A 15,880-nucleotide genomic window follows, 5' to 3' on the forward strand; every position below is an offset into this window, starting at 1 on the left:
ACAGATTTTATTGACAAGCCAGTACCAGGTATTCAGACCTGTGGGGAGCAGACCAAGAAACTCTTGTGGATACAGTGTACAAGGAATTGAATCTAAGAAATAAATTAAAAAGTCACAGTTTAACATGGGCTTTCAGTCGCCCCATTTTTACAAGGAAGTGAAAAGTGTTTTGAAATTTCAGCAGTCACTGAACAGATATGTGAGATTTCATTCTCAGCAAATGACACCAATGCTTGTCTGACTGTGTTGTAAATATATCTTCTGTTGCAAAGAGAGGAAGATTTTTGTAAAATGATGTATTTTTAGGAGCTGGAGAGCAGCCCTAATTTGCCATAGCTTAGGTCTTGAATTGGGTTGTTTGTAATGGAGTCCTTTGTTGATTTGTGATGGAATTGGCTTAAAGAATGTAAGCTTACTTCCTGTACCAGAAGACTTCGCATATTACTTTTCAATCATTTGAGTTTCTTATGCTTGTCCCTTCTGATGAGAAGACGTTCAAAGCGCAGTGAGAGTAACCGTGTTCAACATCATAAGTTCATAGGGCAAGTTGGTGTGGGTCAGGTCATCAGAGGTCATCATTGCAATCTAAATCTAAGCTGACAACGTTTTAATAGCAAATTGAATCACTTTCATGGTGTAGTCATCATTGGAGATCAAAAGGGGCTTCAGCAAAACAACATGGTTCAAATTTTTCCGGTACACCCATTACCGCTGAACTGTAAAATGGTCTCAGCTGATCCCATGATGATATGGAGATTTCTATATGTTTTTTGCCGTATTCCTTGCTACATCACCTATTTGGTAGTTTAAGCACTTTGCCTTTTCAAAAGCAAGGTGGTTCTTTGTGTTAATATGTTTCATGGTTTCAGCACAATTTTGGTCAGCGTCATTTGAAGCGGGAAGAGACCATTTGAAGGATATTTGGGTGTCTGAAAACTTTGGACCTTTACTGTTCAGTCATCTGGTGTGCTGCTTAAGATGGCGTACATGTTTATTGTGTTAACATGATTGCCGTGTTGGCTTTTTTGCTAAAGTAGTGTGTGATTTCTGCCTTTGCAGGTTATGTCCGTGGACAATGTTTGTGCACTGTGACATTAAGTGTATTACAAAGAATAATATGGGAGAAACAGACTTTGAAGAGATCCTTTGAAAACCCTACAGTATTCTGTTTTTATACTTTTTGCGTTCCATATTCTGAACGTTACATCACACATCAGGAAAAACTTGCAAATTCATAAATCACACAGAGAGAAGATTGTAGACTTTCAAAACTGGAAAAAAGTTTTGACAAACCTTTGATTTTAGCTCCTTATTGGGATCAGTTTGCGTATGTATATGTTCTTACAAATGCTTCAATACATCACACATCTCAACATGTGTGCTCTCATTTTCTTTTTTCCATGTTATTACCTTCCCTCCAGAGTGACCCAGAGTTCGTCCAGTGGTTCAAGGAAATCAAAGAGGCCTTCCTCGAAGCCCAGCGAATGTTACGAAGAGGTCCAAAAATGTTGGCCACCCAAGGTTCGTCCTCTGACATCATGAAAAATTCTGTGACGCACAGAAACAGCAATGGCAACTAACAGTACAAAACAACCCAAGCCAATACATCACCTGCTTTTTAATAACTCTGTGCATTTTTAATTTATATAATATATATTTTCTCGAGAGGCTTTGGTCACCATTATTCTAGTTAACCAAGCTGGTTTATCTGCTGCAGATTTGGGAACATTTTTACAAGCAAGCTGAGTGTGCGTGTGCGTGTCTTTACTGTTCAGCTGCATGGAGACTTGTCTCTGCAGGGTAGCGTTTTTGAAGTACAGTAGATGTAGAAACAAGGGCAGGTAAACAAAACAAATGCCAAGGTACAGCAAAAGCAGAAGTTACCATTTTAAAATCATGGCAACAGAATCTTTCAAAATAATATATATAATATATAGAGACAGAACAGGGTTTTAAGAAAATGGTCATTTAGTGGAGCAGGCAGAATGGGGTCAGCAGATTGGCTTCATAGGGCAAATGTCCAAGGTAAAATGTTATACTCTAAAGATATATATCCTGTTTTTCACAGTTAAGACTTAATATTACAGGTGAACAGAAAAAAAAGACTTTAATAACATGTAATTAGATCTTACTTAATTTTCTCAGTGAAAAAAAAAACAACTTTGCTACAAATTTCATTTAATTAAGCATTTCATCTTGACTAACATAAAAACAATTTGAACAACATGATAGAGATAGCTTGATATCAAGCCCTTTTCCAGTGCAATATTTTTTTTTCATTTGGTTTTGAAACAGTAGTGGTGCACCCAGGACTTTTTGTCTCATGTTTATTTCATGTCTGAAATCCGTAATATACTACACATGAAATAATTTGTAATTATCGGTTTTGTCTGATAATTTTACACAAAAGGAACCATAAAGAAGTCATTGGTCAGATTTGATTTGTTAGCTACCAAGCAGTCCTTTCATGGAGTCCATATTTTCTATGGAGCCACATAAAAATTAAAAGACAAAAAAAAAAATATAAAAAAATAAATAGATGTAAAAAAATCTTAAGATTATCATTTTCTTTTTTTTCTGATACCCACAAAAAGGGAGAATTTAGCTTTACAGAATAATTTATAGAGAAAATTATGGATGAATAATAATGAGAGATATTCCCGGTATACCTGATATATATTAAAATCCATGATACTGACCTTGTAACACGTCTTTGTTCTGGTGTAATTGTGCCAGTAAAGTGTGTCCTTTTTTTACCACAAAGTGCACCTTGAAAAAGAATATCACCCACACAGTGTGATAACCCACAATCGCTTGAAAAAGAAATGGGAAACGAAATGCCTGCGGTGTTGCTTGGAATGATTTAGTTTCCCCTGACAGCAGCTGATTGATGGGGCGGCCATCTTGAACTTCATATTCTTGAATGATAAACTTGAAATTTGAGATGTGTCTTTCTAGCACAAATTACAGTGTGTTACACGATGATGCATTTTTCTCAGAAATGGCATATGGTAAATACTAATACGTAAAGCTTTTTTATTTTGCTTTTTTAAGGTGCATTCTGTGATTTTACATGGTTTGTCCTACAGTGTGCTTTTACTCCCATTTTTAAAAAAACTGTGAATATTTGAATTTGTTCCTCTGCTGATGTGTTCACAGACTTTGAATAGACTTGAATAGCGTATTTACAATTAGAATTTCAATTCTAAACGATTGCATCAAGTTCTTGACGTTCAGAGGACTTGACTAGCACGCAACCCTTGAATATCTGAAATTTTAACGATATGTTGCAACTAAAATGAGAATATTTTAGTGAGACTTACAATATTGATGTTTAATACCTTCAAACTCAATACAAGACAGGAAAAAACCTATTTCAGAGGCAACCAACACTAAGTAGCTCAGTCTTGTACTGTGAAACACCAACGGTGTTAAGTATAGCATGGGGAGGCTTGTTTATCTGTACATCTCTCCCCATAGTTGCTGGTATATGGAGATCAATGGGGTTAAACCACACACTTGAATTGGAGAAGTTGAAAAGTTGTAATTTATTCACCTGTCAAGGCAATTATGCAGAGGGGATGTAGTTTGTTCACAAGTATTAATTTACAAAATATAAAGAGAGAGAGTGCTGGCAGGTACAGCTGGTTAGGAAAACTTTGACATCCTCTGTTAAAACTATACAAACTTTTCAAGACCAAAATTGAGACTGCAAAATGTTGCCAATTAGCCATTGAGCTTTGCAGCAACATCTTTTGACTATTAATGTTATTTAAGATTTCCAAAAGAAATACATTCTGAGCTTTGACAATATCTCCAGAAACCTGGTAACATTTTCATGTCCTTGCTTAAAAATAGAAATTAATACATAAGTTTCATCTTTAAACTGAATGGTTTTTGTTGTTTCATTTGAATAAATATTTTTTCTTCCCAAAGTAAACAAAGAAAGTGATTACACTGAGAGTATGTTTTTGTTTCGCTTAAGGGCAAAATCACTATCTTTTTTATTATGGTTATTTTTGTATTTGAAAAGTTCACATATTCAGCTGGCTCCAACATGCTAATTTACCAGTTGTCTCTCATATTAACTCACGTTTTGTGAAGGCTGAATATGCCAAAACGCTAATGGCATAATATTGTGGCACTTGGTAAACATAGGATTATAGCTCCGAGCATCATGACAGCAAAGTTTTGATGGCCAACACCTTGACAATTGTCAGTCTGCTGGAAATCATACTATACATACGGTATGAAAGTGACATTGCCTTTTTATGACATCTTTGAAACATTATATTTTAACACCAATGTATAATATTTGACCTTGCAAAAACGTGCTGATCTTGCAAACTGGATAGAAAACTTCTTTCAAGTGTTCGCATTTGGTAGCAAGGTTAATTTTGAGTGCCAAAGATTGAATGTTCATTACTGGCACTCTTTTAATAAAAGTGAGTAAATACAGACACATTCTGAACCCAGACAATGGCAAATGTAGTTACATGCGCCATGCTTATTGTGGACTCAGTAGAACAGAACAAATCAGAACAATAAGACACCTTTTGAGTGTATCCGTTCAAAATTGAAGAAAATTTTGATGAAACTTCAGATTCTGAGGGTCACACCGTCACACCTTCCTTTTCGCCTCAATTTCACACATTTGACCAATAATTTCAAGGGTCAAACAGTACAGTGAGTGTTGACATTATAATAAGAAGTATAAAAATGTTACAGAAGAGACAGTGCCACTTTTAAAGTTAAAAATAATGCCAAATGGTGTAAATAGATAGTGACTTTGGCCCTTTGTAGAATGAGATAGCGGTTCTATGAATTTCATCAGGGAAAAAACACCGACATCTTTCCAGTTGTATCCATATTTGTCTCCACTAATGACACTGTCTGCAGATTTCAATTCCAGACAAAAGGAGACTACATAGCATAAAACCTTTCCAGATGGATGTGGACAGGATCTGTGATAGTTAATTGTTAATTTGTTTTTTAGTCCCCACGGACACCGTCCGGGGAGACTTATAGGTTTGGTCATGTCCATGCGTCCGTCCGTTCACGCAGATATCTCAGAGGTTCCTGGAGCGATTTCATTCAAACTTTGTACAAGGATTACTTCATATGTCATACACATGCACATTAATTTGTTTTGTGATATGATCCAATATGGCCACATGACAGCCATTTTGTTACGATTTTTTGATGTTCAAAGCCATAACTTAGACATGTTTCAACCGATTTTTTTCAAAATTGGTACAAAGACATTGACCTATGTCATACATATGCACGTAAATTTGTTTTGTGATACGATCCAATATGGCTGCCTTGCAGCCATTTTGTTACAATTTTTTCATGTACGGAGCCATAACTCAGGCATATCTTAACCAATTTATTCAAAGTTGGTACAAGGACATTAACCTATGTCATACACATGCACATCAATTTGTTTCATGATATGATCCAATATGGCCGCATGGCAGCCATTTTGTTACGATTTTTTCATGTACAGAGCCATAACTCAGACATGTTTCAACCGATTTTATTCAAAATTGGTACAAGGACAGTGACCTATGTTCTACATATGCATGTCAATTTGTTATGTGATACAATCCAATATGGCTGCCGTGCGGCCATTTTGTTACGATTTTGCCATGTCCGGAACCATAACTCAGACATGTATCAAGCGAATGTTTTTTTCATGTCGAGAGCGATAACTCTGGCAAGTCTCAACTGATTTTATTCAAAGTTGGTACATGGACATTGACTTATGTCATACATATGCATGTCAGTTTTTTAGACAGTAAGATCAAATATGGCTGCGTGGCGGCGATTTTGTTACAATTTTTTCATGTACAGAGCCATAACTCAGACATATTTCCACCAGTATAATTCAAAGTTGGTACAAGGACATTGACCTATTTCATACATATGCATGTTAAATTGTTTCAGGGCATGTAGCAGTATCATGTCAATTACTGAAGTTTCATTAGGCTGATATGTCAAGAAATACTGCATCAAATTTCATGAAACTTGGTACAGATGTTAAGCTCACATTGCTTTAACAGTGAAAAAGACATTTATCAGTGTCATTTTAATTAATTTGTCATTGCATATGTAATGAACTTTCCTAATTAGAGTGATATATCCACAAATACTGTGTCAAATTTGATGAAACTTGATACAGATGTTGATCTCATAGTGTTGTAAATAGTGCATCAAACTTTATGAAATATGGTACCAGTGATAATCTGTTAGTGTTAGGATAGTATGCAAAAATTGTTTGGCAACATCCTGTCGATTAATTCCTAATTGACTCATTTAATGACCTTTTGTAATTAGGATGGCAGCCTACATTGGTTTTATGTTTTCACCACCATGGAACTCATTCTTGGCCATTGAGCGCCATTTGTATCAAAGTATTTTTATCACAGACCTAATTAATGAAGAGGACTCTATCCTCTCTGAGGACTTGTAATCAAAGTACCCATCAACAAGTGGGGACTGTGTCATCAACGATGACTTGTTTATGCTAAAATCCCTTCCCAGTGACAGGATCTGGAAGTTGTTGTAAAATGACTTTTTGCCAAAGTCCCCAGCACATTTTGTCATACGAAATGGATGTGCCAGTAATTTTTCTTTCCTTTTTAATCTGAAAATTCCTGGCTTACTTGGTTCGTCATTTAATTTCATAATAACTCAGAAACAAGAAGTAACATTATTTTCAGATGAGATTTTCTTGTCTTGAGATTCCAGGCTACTAAGAGTGAGAAATACAGTTTCAAGATAAATTACTGTTTTAAAACAATAAGTAACTTGTGCAGTTTCAATAGAGAAAGTGAATTAGTGCTCAAGTATGATAGCATTGAAAGGAGTGTGTCTGCAAGAAGAGGGTGAAAATTTGACCAAAACCTTTTGTTGACTGTGGCAAAACCCTTGTACCATTCCATGACTACGGGTGTAGGGAGTGGTACACCTGTTGACCTACAACATGTTAGATGAAGAGAGTCCAGTAGACCTATGGATACAAAAATACGCCAGTGTGGACGCCAGTAGCTGTAACTTCTTCACAGAGCATATTGAAACACTTTGTTGAGACACCCTGTAATATGTGTAGTTTGCATCAGTATTTTTGGACAATCATCATGTACATGTATGCTTTACAAACTGGATACTGTGTTCAAAAACTCACATTTCAGTTGGTTTGACCTTGGGTCTTGACAAGTACACTTTTTGTGTATCATTAGATATTAGCATGCTTCGTATCTTTCAATAAACACCATAAATTGTCAAAAGTTATGGCCGCCTCTTCATAATCAATACTGGTATTTCCAGGTCTTATCTTCAGTTTGCCGTTGTGATACTAAGTTGTGTACATAATCTTCTTCAGGAGAAGTAAACATATTTTAATATTTCGAGTTACTTACTGGATGTTGATAAATGTGTTAATCTCTCAAAACAATGTAATGCTGTGACTTATGTGATTTTTCTAACCCGAGTACCTCTCGGGCAAAAGTGCAGCGAAAGATGCAGAGATTCTATGGGAAAGTCAGTGTTTAATATAGGATGATTCTAACTTTATACATTGAGGTAGCAGTGAACACTCCATGAATAAACAATGTAGAAGTAATTATCTCAGTACACATCACATGAAGACCCTGTTTATCATTAGGTACATTAAAGCTGCAAACATAAAAATATGTTTCCGTAAAATAACAAACCCTGAGACATTTTGTCCTGTAAGATGGTATTTTGTTGTGTAACAGGCAGCAGGAACGGACTCAATGATGGACATTGCTAGTGTGACATGCAGTAGCATGGCAACAAGTCTGGACAGTGATTAGATGTCTGTAAAGATGCGACTTTTGAATCAACACCCAGAGGATCACCTGTGTGTGACACGTTTGACTAACATCACCGGGCATGATACCTGCATCTATGCATGAACATGACAGGACGTTTGCTGTATGTTTGCAGTGACGATCTTGTAGATGGTGCTGTGTAAATTAAATTTGTTTTCTTCTCCATGCATGCTACTTGTATATTTGCATATCATCTGTTTCCCTTTTATTTCCTTAAACTTCATCGTGTGTTTATGAATATTAATAGGTGCTTATATTTTCTTTTATATGTTCTTCATTCACAGCAACAATAAAGGAGCCAGAAATGAACAACCACACAAAGAGATAGTGCATGTTTCCCAACCGGCCCAATACTTGCCATCCCAGATTTTCTTTTGTCTTTGTGCTGTCGTAGTGCCTGTGAGCTGTGAATCTGTGCTTCCTCCCCACGCATGTACCAAGTGGTAGTCAAGTCGTTGGTCCAGTATTGCATGCAACTTCTGTGGTGTTTCCTTACAAATGTGTTTGTGATGATGATGATGATGATGATGATGATCCATTCATTCAAAGTATATTACTCATCACATGCTGTCATGAAGCGATGTCTCCTCCAATCACGCACGCAGAAAATGTTCGCCGAGGCCATCGTGTGATATGCTGCAAAAGTGATTGGCTTTAGTGGCCAAGATTCTTCCCACCACAAGAGTGTTGTCAGCTTTTGCACGCTTTGTTCCGTAAATATCGGTCACTACCCTTTCAATATGCCGGTGTTGCCCCCACAGAATGCTTGGTGTCATTACCAATATCACTTACTAAAACAGTCAATATCTGCAGGTAGAAGACAGCCTTTCATACAAAAGATGGAAAAATTACTGCCTCAACAGTTCGCCAAAGTTTTCCATGCCAGGTAACAAGAAGTGTTATCTGCAGCAAGACAAAAAAAATCGAAATGTCTGGATAATGGAAATATGGATTGACAGTCGGATGGATGTGGCTGAAGGATATTTATGAACAATTATCATTGATACTGCCATGTGCTAGTCACATGCAATATGTTGTCCCATCAACATTTAGTGATCTGCCAGTCAAAAAGATGCATCGGTTATTCAAGGATGACAGTTCAAATGGTATTGTTACAGCAATTACGGAGATCACATTTAGAAACACATCGCAAAAGGAGGAAAATGGTACTAAAATAATAGGATGGTGGCATTTATTGACTGACAGCAATTTTTGTTCAGAGTTCATTCTCAGTGACACGACTCAGAAACACTACAACTTTCTTGATTGAACCAGACATAGATACCCATCATGCATCACACCAAGGCTTCAACAATCTTAAGGATATAAAAGTTAGCATTACATCAGAATATATATATATAGTTATATAAGTATGTATGGACTTCAATAAGTATTTTTTTAAATTCTGCATCAGTCCCACTTCATGTGGGAATTTGTACATAGACTCAGGACAGACAAGAGTCGCCTTCATCTTGTTTTTTGTATATATGCAAATAAGAGGTGTGATATTTACTGTACCATCCAAAACAATCAAATGGTCTCACCTGAGACTGTAATCAGCGATCTAGTAGATTTCGAAAATGACAAAGATGTAACAAGTCTGATAATTTTTACTAATTTTTTGTTGTGAATCAAAATTAGTGTTGAATCTTTCCCATCGCCTTCATGAACATCAAAACGGCAAACTGTAATCCTAGATAGAAAACACAACAGAAAATAGATCTAATCAGAAAGATTAGACATACAGAAGCTACTAGGCATGCAAGGAAAGCTTGAAAAAAACTTATTTTCCCCCTACAGCAGCTTTTAGCACAAGCATAGAAAGGTAGCTCCTATCAGATATTTAATCCATAGTAATTCCAGCACTTCTGTATTTTCAGATTTTTTTGTTTTTAAGCGGGTGTTACAAATTTATTTTACAACCCAAACAAAGCTGCAGAAATTTTTTTAAGGGTCAAACTTTCCGTTTGGAATCTTATTCACAGTTACAGCACGTGATCAACATGGTACTTTCGTTTTTCTCCCTATTGCCTATTCCTGGGAAGGGCAAATTTTCTAGAAACTTATTTTCAACTGTTTTGACGGATTTAAGACTTTGAGGTGGAAGATTATGCAGTCTTTCCATGACTTACAAAACAAGTGAGAGATAGGATGATAACATGTTCCAAACTGCCACTGTTTAAAAATGCGAATGAACAGCTAGGAATGATGCGGATGGAAGATTGCAAAAGGAGCATTTAACAAGAAAAAAGTAGTTACCAATTATATTTTAAAGCTCAATTAGCTTTTGAGGTATTTTGGATTATTTTTGTTCTGTTTATGAAATGGAATCTCTTTTTCTAGACACAAATCATGTCAAAATGCCATGTGTTCAACTTGTCAACACAGCCAATACACCTATACCATCCAATCTTATTGATTACAACTGAATTTTAAAGGGACAAAGTCGGCCATTTTTCATGAATTTTGTTCGATGCAACTTACTACTTATATTGTTTGACATGTTGAAAGATACTGAATGAATGGGTGACCATGCATATATTCCACCCAGGTTTTAGACAAATAAAACCATCACAAAAATGAATTAATGGTCATGACCATTAATTCATTTTCGCGATGGTTTCATCGTTTCTAAAAACCGGGGTCGAATATATGCATGGTCACCCATTCATTCAGTATCTTTCAACATGTCAAACAATATAAGTAGTATCTCGTATCAAACAAAATTCATGAAAAATGGCTGACTTTGTCCCTTTAAACCAGACTATAGAGTTTGTTCAATAGCATCGCATGTCAAAAATGCATGATGCACAGGGCTAATACTTATCGCTCCAATGTACATTATTAGGCTGCAGAATAAAGAACAGTACTTGTTTTCAAGGACTAAAATCACGAAAATGTAATCGAAGTTGCAGGTATTGCCCTTTTAAGGTAGTGTGCACCTCAAGATAGAAAGACTTAAACTTTGTTGAAAGTCTCGCCCATTGTCTTTCACAGTCCATAAAAATCAGGGGTCACTCAGCAAATACGGCCCAACGAAAACAAATCAGCATCAATTTACCAATATTTTAAATTCAAAATGGCTGCAATGCCTTTGTTAACACTAGTGGGAATAATTAAATTTCACACTGTGAAAATTTTACTTATTTTGAGTTTCAAAATGAGCCCACACATGTGGTAAATCAGAAAAATACTGTATTGTAAACATTTGTGGGTCTAATTATCTGTCCCCAAGGTACGTTCTAGCTCTGAGTCTAATGTAGACTGAGACTCAGTAACAGATACTTACATTAGGTGCCAATACAAGTACTGTTCCAGAGCAGAATACCTTACATTAATATATGCTGCACTCCCATCACTCTCAGACAGACAGACAGACAGTCACAAACACACACACACACACACACACAAATGGAACATTCATAGTGCATCACCCCATAACTCAAGTTTTAATTCCCAATGTGAAGCTGAAGCACCTTGATTCTGAAATAGCAAAAGTGGCAGCTAGCAGTAGACATGTCAAGGATTTATCATTACAAATGGAGGACATTTACATTGCCAAAACGTTTTTTTGTTTGTTTTGAAAAGTTGTGATTTAGCAATACAACAGATTGTCTATCACACATTGATGGGATTATTCTCATAAATGAAACCACTTCTTCATGTCAATGGGAAGTTTCCTTTTGCCAAGTCAATGATAGTCACAGTCTTCTTGTAATGTTTTGGTTCAGTGTATAAAACTATACCCTTCAAAATTGGTTGATCAGAAACATGTACCCCCACAATACTTATAGGTTCTATAGTGCTCATCAAACGTCACATGTTCATGATGCAAAGGAAAGGAACCTTACCCCAGAAAGAAACTTTGATAATCGATACACAAATTTGAATATTTGTGTTCACTGAAATATTTCTGAAGTGAAAAGTCTTGCAGTTGGGTGGCCAAGAGACTAAAGCTGAGACAACTTAATACACAGGGACTTACACCAACTGAGTGACAAAGTATACAGCTGCAGGTTATTGTAGTGTAAAAGAGTGTTTGTTGTAAAATATAAACTAACACGTTCTGAACTCAAAAAGGGGTGTACAGTGTGCTCATTCTGATTCTTTTCCCAATGTTTACACAGAAGTGCATCCCAAGTGACCATATTTGACCTGAAGCCTTTGATTCCTAGACTTGTCCCTTCCCTTCTCTCTTGTAAGATGACTGTACTAGCCCAGTCAACAAGCTTTTAGCAGGTCAGCATTTGAGGGTTTTGTCACAGTGAACAGATGGTTGAAAATATCTGAAAAGATTAACAAAACTTGCACTTTACAATTCCAGTAAAATATTGTGGTAACAACATAAGGCACCATTTTCAAGTGGTATAGCCACAAAATGAAGACATTATTGAGGCCCACTAGGATAATGTTGAAATGTAATATGGTGCAGACTGGGTAGAGCGTTTTCTTCAGATAGGCCGTACATTTTACTATATGTAGGTGTTCAGTTTACTTCCCCCTTGATTAAGTTCAGATTACTTCCCCAATATCAAACAAGGTCCGATGTGAGCAGAAGGATTCAGTGTTGAGTTTGGCACTCTGCACTAAAACGTTGTATGTTTACGATTTGAATATTGTCAGATCATGTTTCGTTGACTGTTGTATTTATGTCAGTATCACCTATTCCCGATTTTTGTAAAATAGATTCTCTTATTTCTCAACTTGAAAAGATTTAACTTGAATAAATGTACTTCACACATTCTTTGTTGTTGTCTTTGTGGCTTCTAATTAAAATTTACTTCAAGTTAACACCCAGTGAGACTAAATGTGATTTAGTTGGGCCTGTATCTCATCAAGTCCATCACAGGTGCTTTAATACTCACTCAGTCCTGCATACCTGACTTCATCATGCTAGACTTTTTTCCTGAACAATTTGACAGAATGAAATTTTCTTTCAATGCTAGACTGGTATGATTTTATGTATGAATATGATGAAGTCATTGCCCCGTGATTAAATTTATGACATACAGGCTGTTTCATAATGATCAGAAAATTTTAAGGGACTGGGATAGAAGTAACTTGGGTAGTGTCCCTGTTTTTTGGGGGATGGGTCACCATTGTTCTTGCAAACATTTTCGAAGGGTCATGAAATTTATGCATGCCTTTTTAGGGAAGGGTCACCATTTATTGTGCAACTATATTAAAGAAGGCAAGATGTGGCCGATACAGGGCTTCACCCAAAATTATCAAGTCATAACACCGGTATATAGGAGTCTATTGGACAAACTATTAACAATTTTCCCCTACAAATCGAGCTATATCTGTATGTATGTATGTGTTTGATGACGAATGTACTTTGCTTGAAGTGGGAGGTAAAAAGTGCATGTGTGTACAAGGAATTTGATTTTTGGATTTCGTTAAAAATGTAAATTCACTATACATAATTGTGAATTATATTTTACAGTACAAAATTAGCTAAGTCTGTGCTTTTATAAATGTTTTACAATCAGTATAAATGTACGTGATTAGAATAGGATGTTTGAAAGTGCAGCTGTGAACAACAAATAGAATTTGGAATTTCACCCAAAAATATTAATTTATTTCTCATGGTAGTCTAGGGATAACCTCTTAAACATTTTTCACCAACAAAACTTGCTATGTCTGTATGTATGTATATATATATATATATATATATATATATATATATATATATATATATATATATATATATATATATATATATATATATATATATATATAGACTTTAATTCTGTAATAAATTTGACAAACAATAGTAGTGCTCTCTCTACAATGACAAACCAAATGGTAAATGAAGGTAAACATTACAGCTATATAGCAAATTGAATAGCAAATTGTACTGTAAGTAGTTGATAGATTTATTTATAGTGAAATGTGATCTCCTTTTCATTGAAGTACTTGAAAACCTGCATAAGTGATAATTTGTAAAGGTTAAAAATTTAAAGTTCAAAGGTTGAATGAGAAATTCTTCAACTAAGATATTTTATACCGACTGTGACACGCAGGGGAAGGGTCACTGATTTTTGAATGAAAATTGGGGGAGGTCACTTGCTTTCTTGCTAACACTTTTGAAAGGTCAGCATCATTTTATACCCCCCCCCCCCATGGAATTTCTGCGCAGTCCCGGAGAGCTTTCAAAAAGTGATTTCTTCAAGTCCTCTCAGTCTACAGCATATACTTTTGTCAAAATTTCTAGAAGGTTCTGAGGAAAGTTGGTACAGGTGAGTTTCATGCATTGCTACCGTCAGTCTGGAAAGGTCGTAAATTCTCATTGAAGTGAGACTGGTTGACCTCTCGCATATATCTTTCAGCAATACTTTGATAGTTATAGTGGAAACCCAGTCTTGTAGGAACTATCCAGGGAAGGGTAACATTAAAGCCCTTATAGCTGTGAATGTATTATAAACTGATGTCAAAATCTCATTTTTCAAAGTTTTCTTTGAATAAGACCCATTAAAGACTGGAAAGGTGTATAACGTTGTCATAAGTGTTGAAATTGGCATGTAAATTCAAAAGTTTTACCATAATTTTAAATTTCCCGTAATTTTCAAGAAACAATCATGTGACAGAAAATAAAGATTAGGCCTACGACAATGTACTGCTGGCCACCGTGTGGGTGCATTCAAGTAAATGGCTTCGTGCTTATTTCTTGGATGAATACAATGTGTATGTGCATGACATACTGCATTTTTTGTACTTTTCTATGGGGTGCCATTTTACAGGTGTGACACCCGTTTAAAATATGTAGTCCCGGTCCAAATCAGGCAGCAGTGATACTAAACAAACCAACGTTGGTTTGAAAATAAAATCATGAAAAAAATTCACATACTTTCAGCTATTGGGGCTTTAAATAAAATCATGAAAAAATACACATACTTCACAGCTATTGGGCTTTATTATAAAGTCTGTTTGGCATTACATGTTGTGTTATATAATCTCTCTTTCGGTTCAGTCTTGCAGCTAATTCAAATATTGGGGAAGGCGAAGGGTAGACTGCTTGTCGAAGTGTATCGTTCACACATTACACAAGCGCAAAGCTACCAGTAGCTACTAGTACTGTTGCGAAATCCCCAGGGGTCGGGGTAGTGTCGACTTCCAGCTCAAGTGGCTTCGCTCTTGCGTAAAAATCATAGAAAAGTGCGCCGCTAGAGTTGAGGAGTGTAACTTAGTATCAAGTCGCGAAGCGGTGAGTCCGTCCCTACCGCCAGCGGCGCACTTGACTTTGATGTTTTAATGCGTCGGCGAAGCGAACGAGGTCGGCAAAGCGACACTAGGTTGGGGTGCACCACCTACGATTGTGGTAATTCTGAGCAGGACAGTCCGGGATACATAGCACAATCTCTATAATTCCCGTTAAATAGGGGGTGTGAAATATCTGCATTTTGAACCAAATATTAAATTACGTCAAAACTACTCTTTCTTTTCTACAAAATCACAAAACGCGATGGCAGCAAAATGGAGGGGGGGGGGTGTCAAAAGTCTACATTTATAAATCAAAGTTTCCCTGTACAAAAGTTTAAATGTGGCGAAAAAAAACCGGGGAATGGCGTCAAAACCGCGGTACATACGTGTGTTTTAGGTAAATCAGATTTATACCCTCTAATTGTCATGTATGTTCTGTTCAAACACCAATTCTTCATCAAATATGAATGACAATAGATTGTCTTATTCACGTCCGTCACTCATGATGTATTGTTTTCTATGGTAAACCTAAATATCTCTAGGATCGATGGTCTAATACATATAGAAAACGAAATATTCCCCCTGATTTATGTCCCAAACTGCGAAGACAACCTCCGTCTACTTATACTCTTCATCGGTTATCTCTTGGGTGAGACCCATCTATGGCGTAGCAATACAGAAGTGTCGGCAGAAGGTGAGTAATTGGATAATGTGCCAGTAACGAGCTTCGGCAGTAGTTTTGGATGTACGTTGATGGCCAACACCGTATATTTTTCTGGTAAATATAATAATATGGTAAAAAAATGATTAAATCACGG

The 15,880-nt window shown here is 36.2% G+C and overlaps 1 protein-coding gene across 1 annotated transcript in view; it reads left to right on the forward strand.

The window, feature by feature from the left end:
* LOC139144908 (G protein-coupled receptor kinase 3-like) overlaps positions 1 to 12,603 on the forward strand; it is a 135,301-nt gene extending 122,698 nt beyond the window's left edge. The window contains 2 exon segments of the mRNA XM_070715734.1: positions 1,422 to 1,521; positions 8,144 to 12,603. Coding sequence (XP_070571835.1) covers positions 1,422 to 1,521; positions 8,144 to 8,187 — 144 coding nt within the window. The 3' untranslated portion in view covers positions 8,188 to 12,603.
* Positions 12,604 to 15,880: the final 3,277 nt, after the last annotated feature.

This window comes from Ptychodera flava, chromosome 12 (genome assembly GCF_041260155.1).
Source record: "Ptychodera flava strain L36383 chromosome 12, AS_Pfla_20210202, whole genome shotgun sequence".
In the NCBI taxonomy this organism is placed as follows: Eukaryota; Metazoa; Hemichordata; class Enteropneusta; family Ptychoderidae; genus Ptychodera; species Ptychodera flava.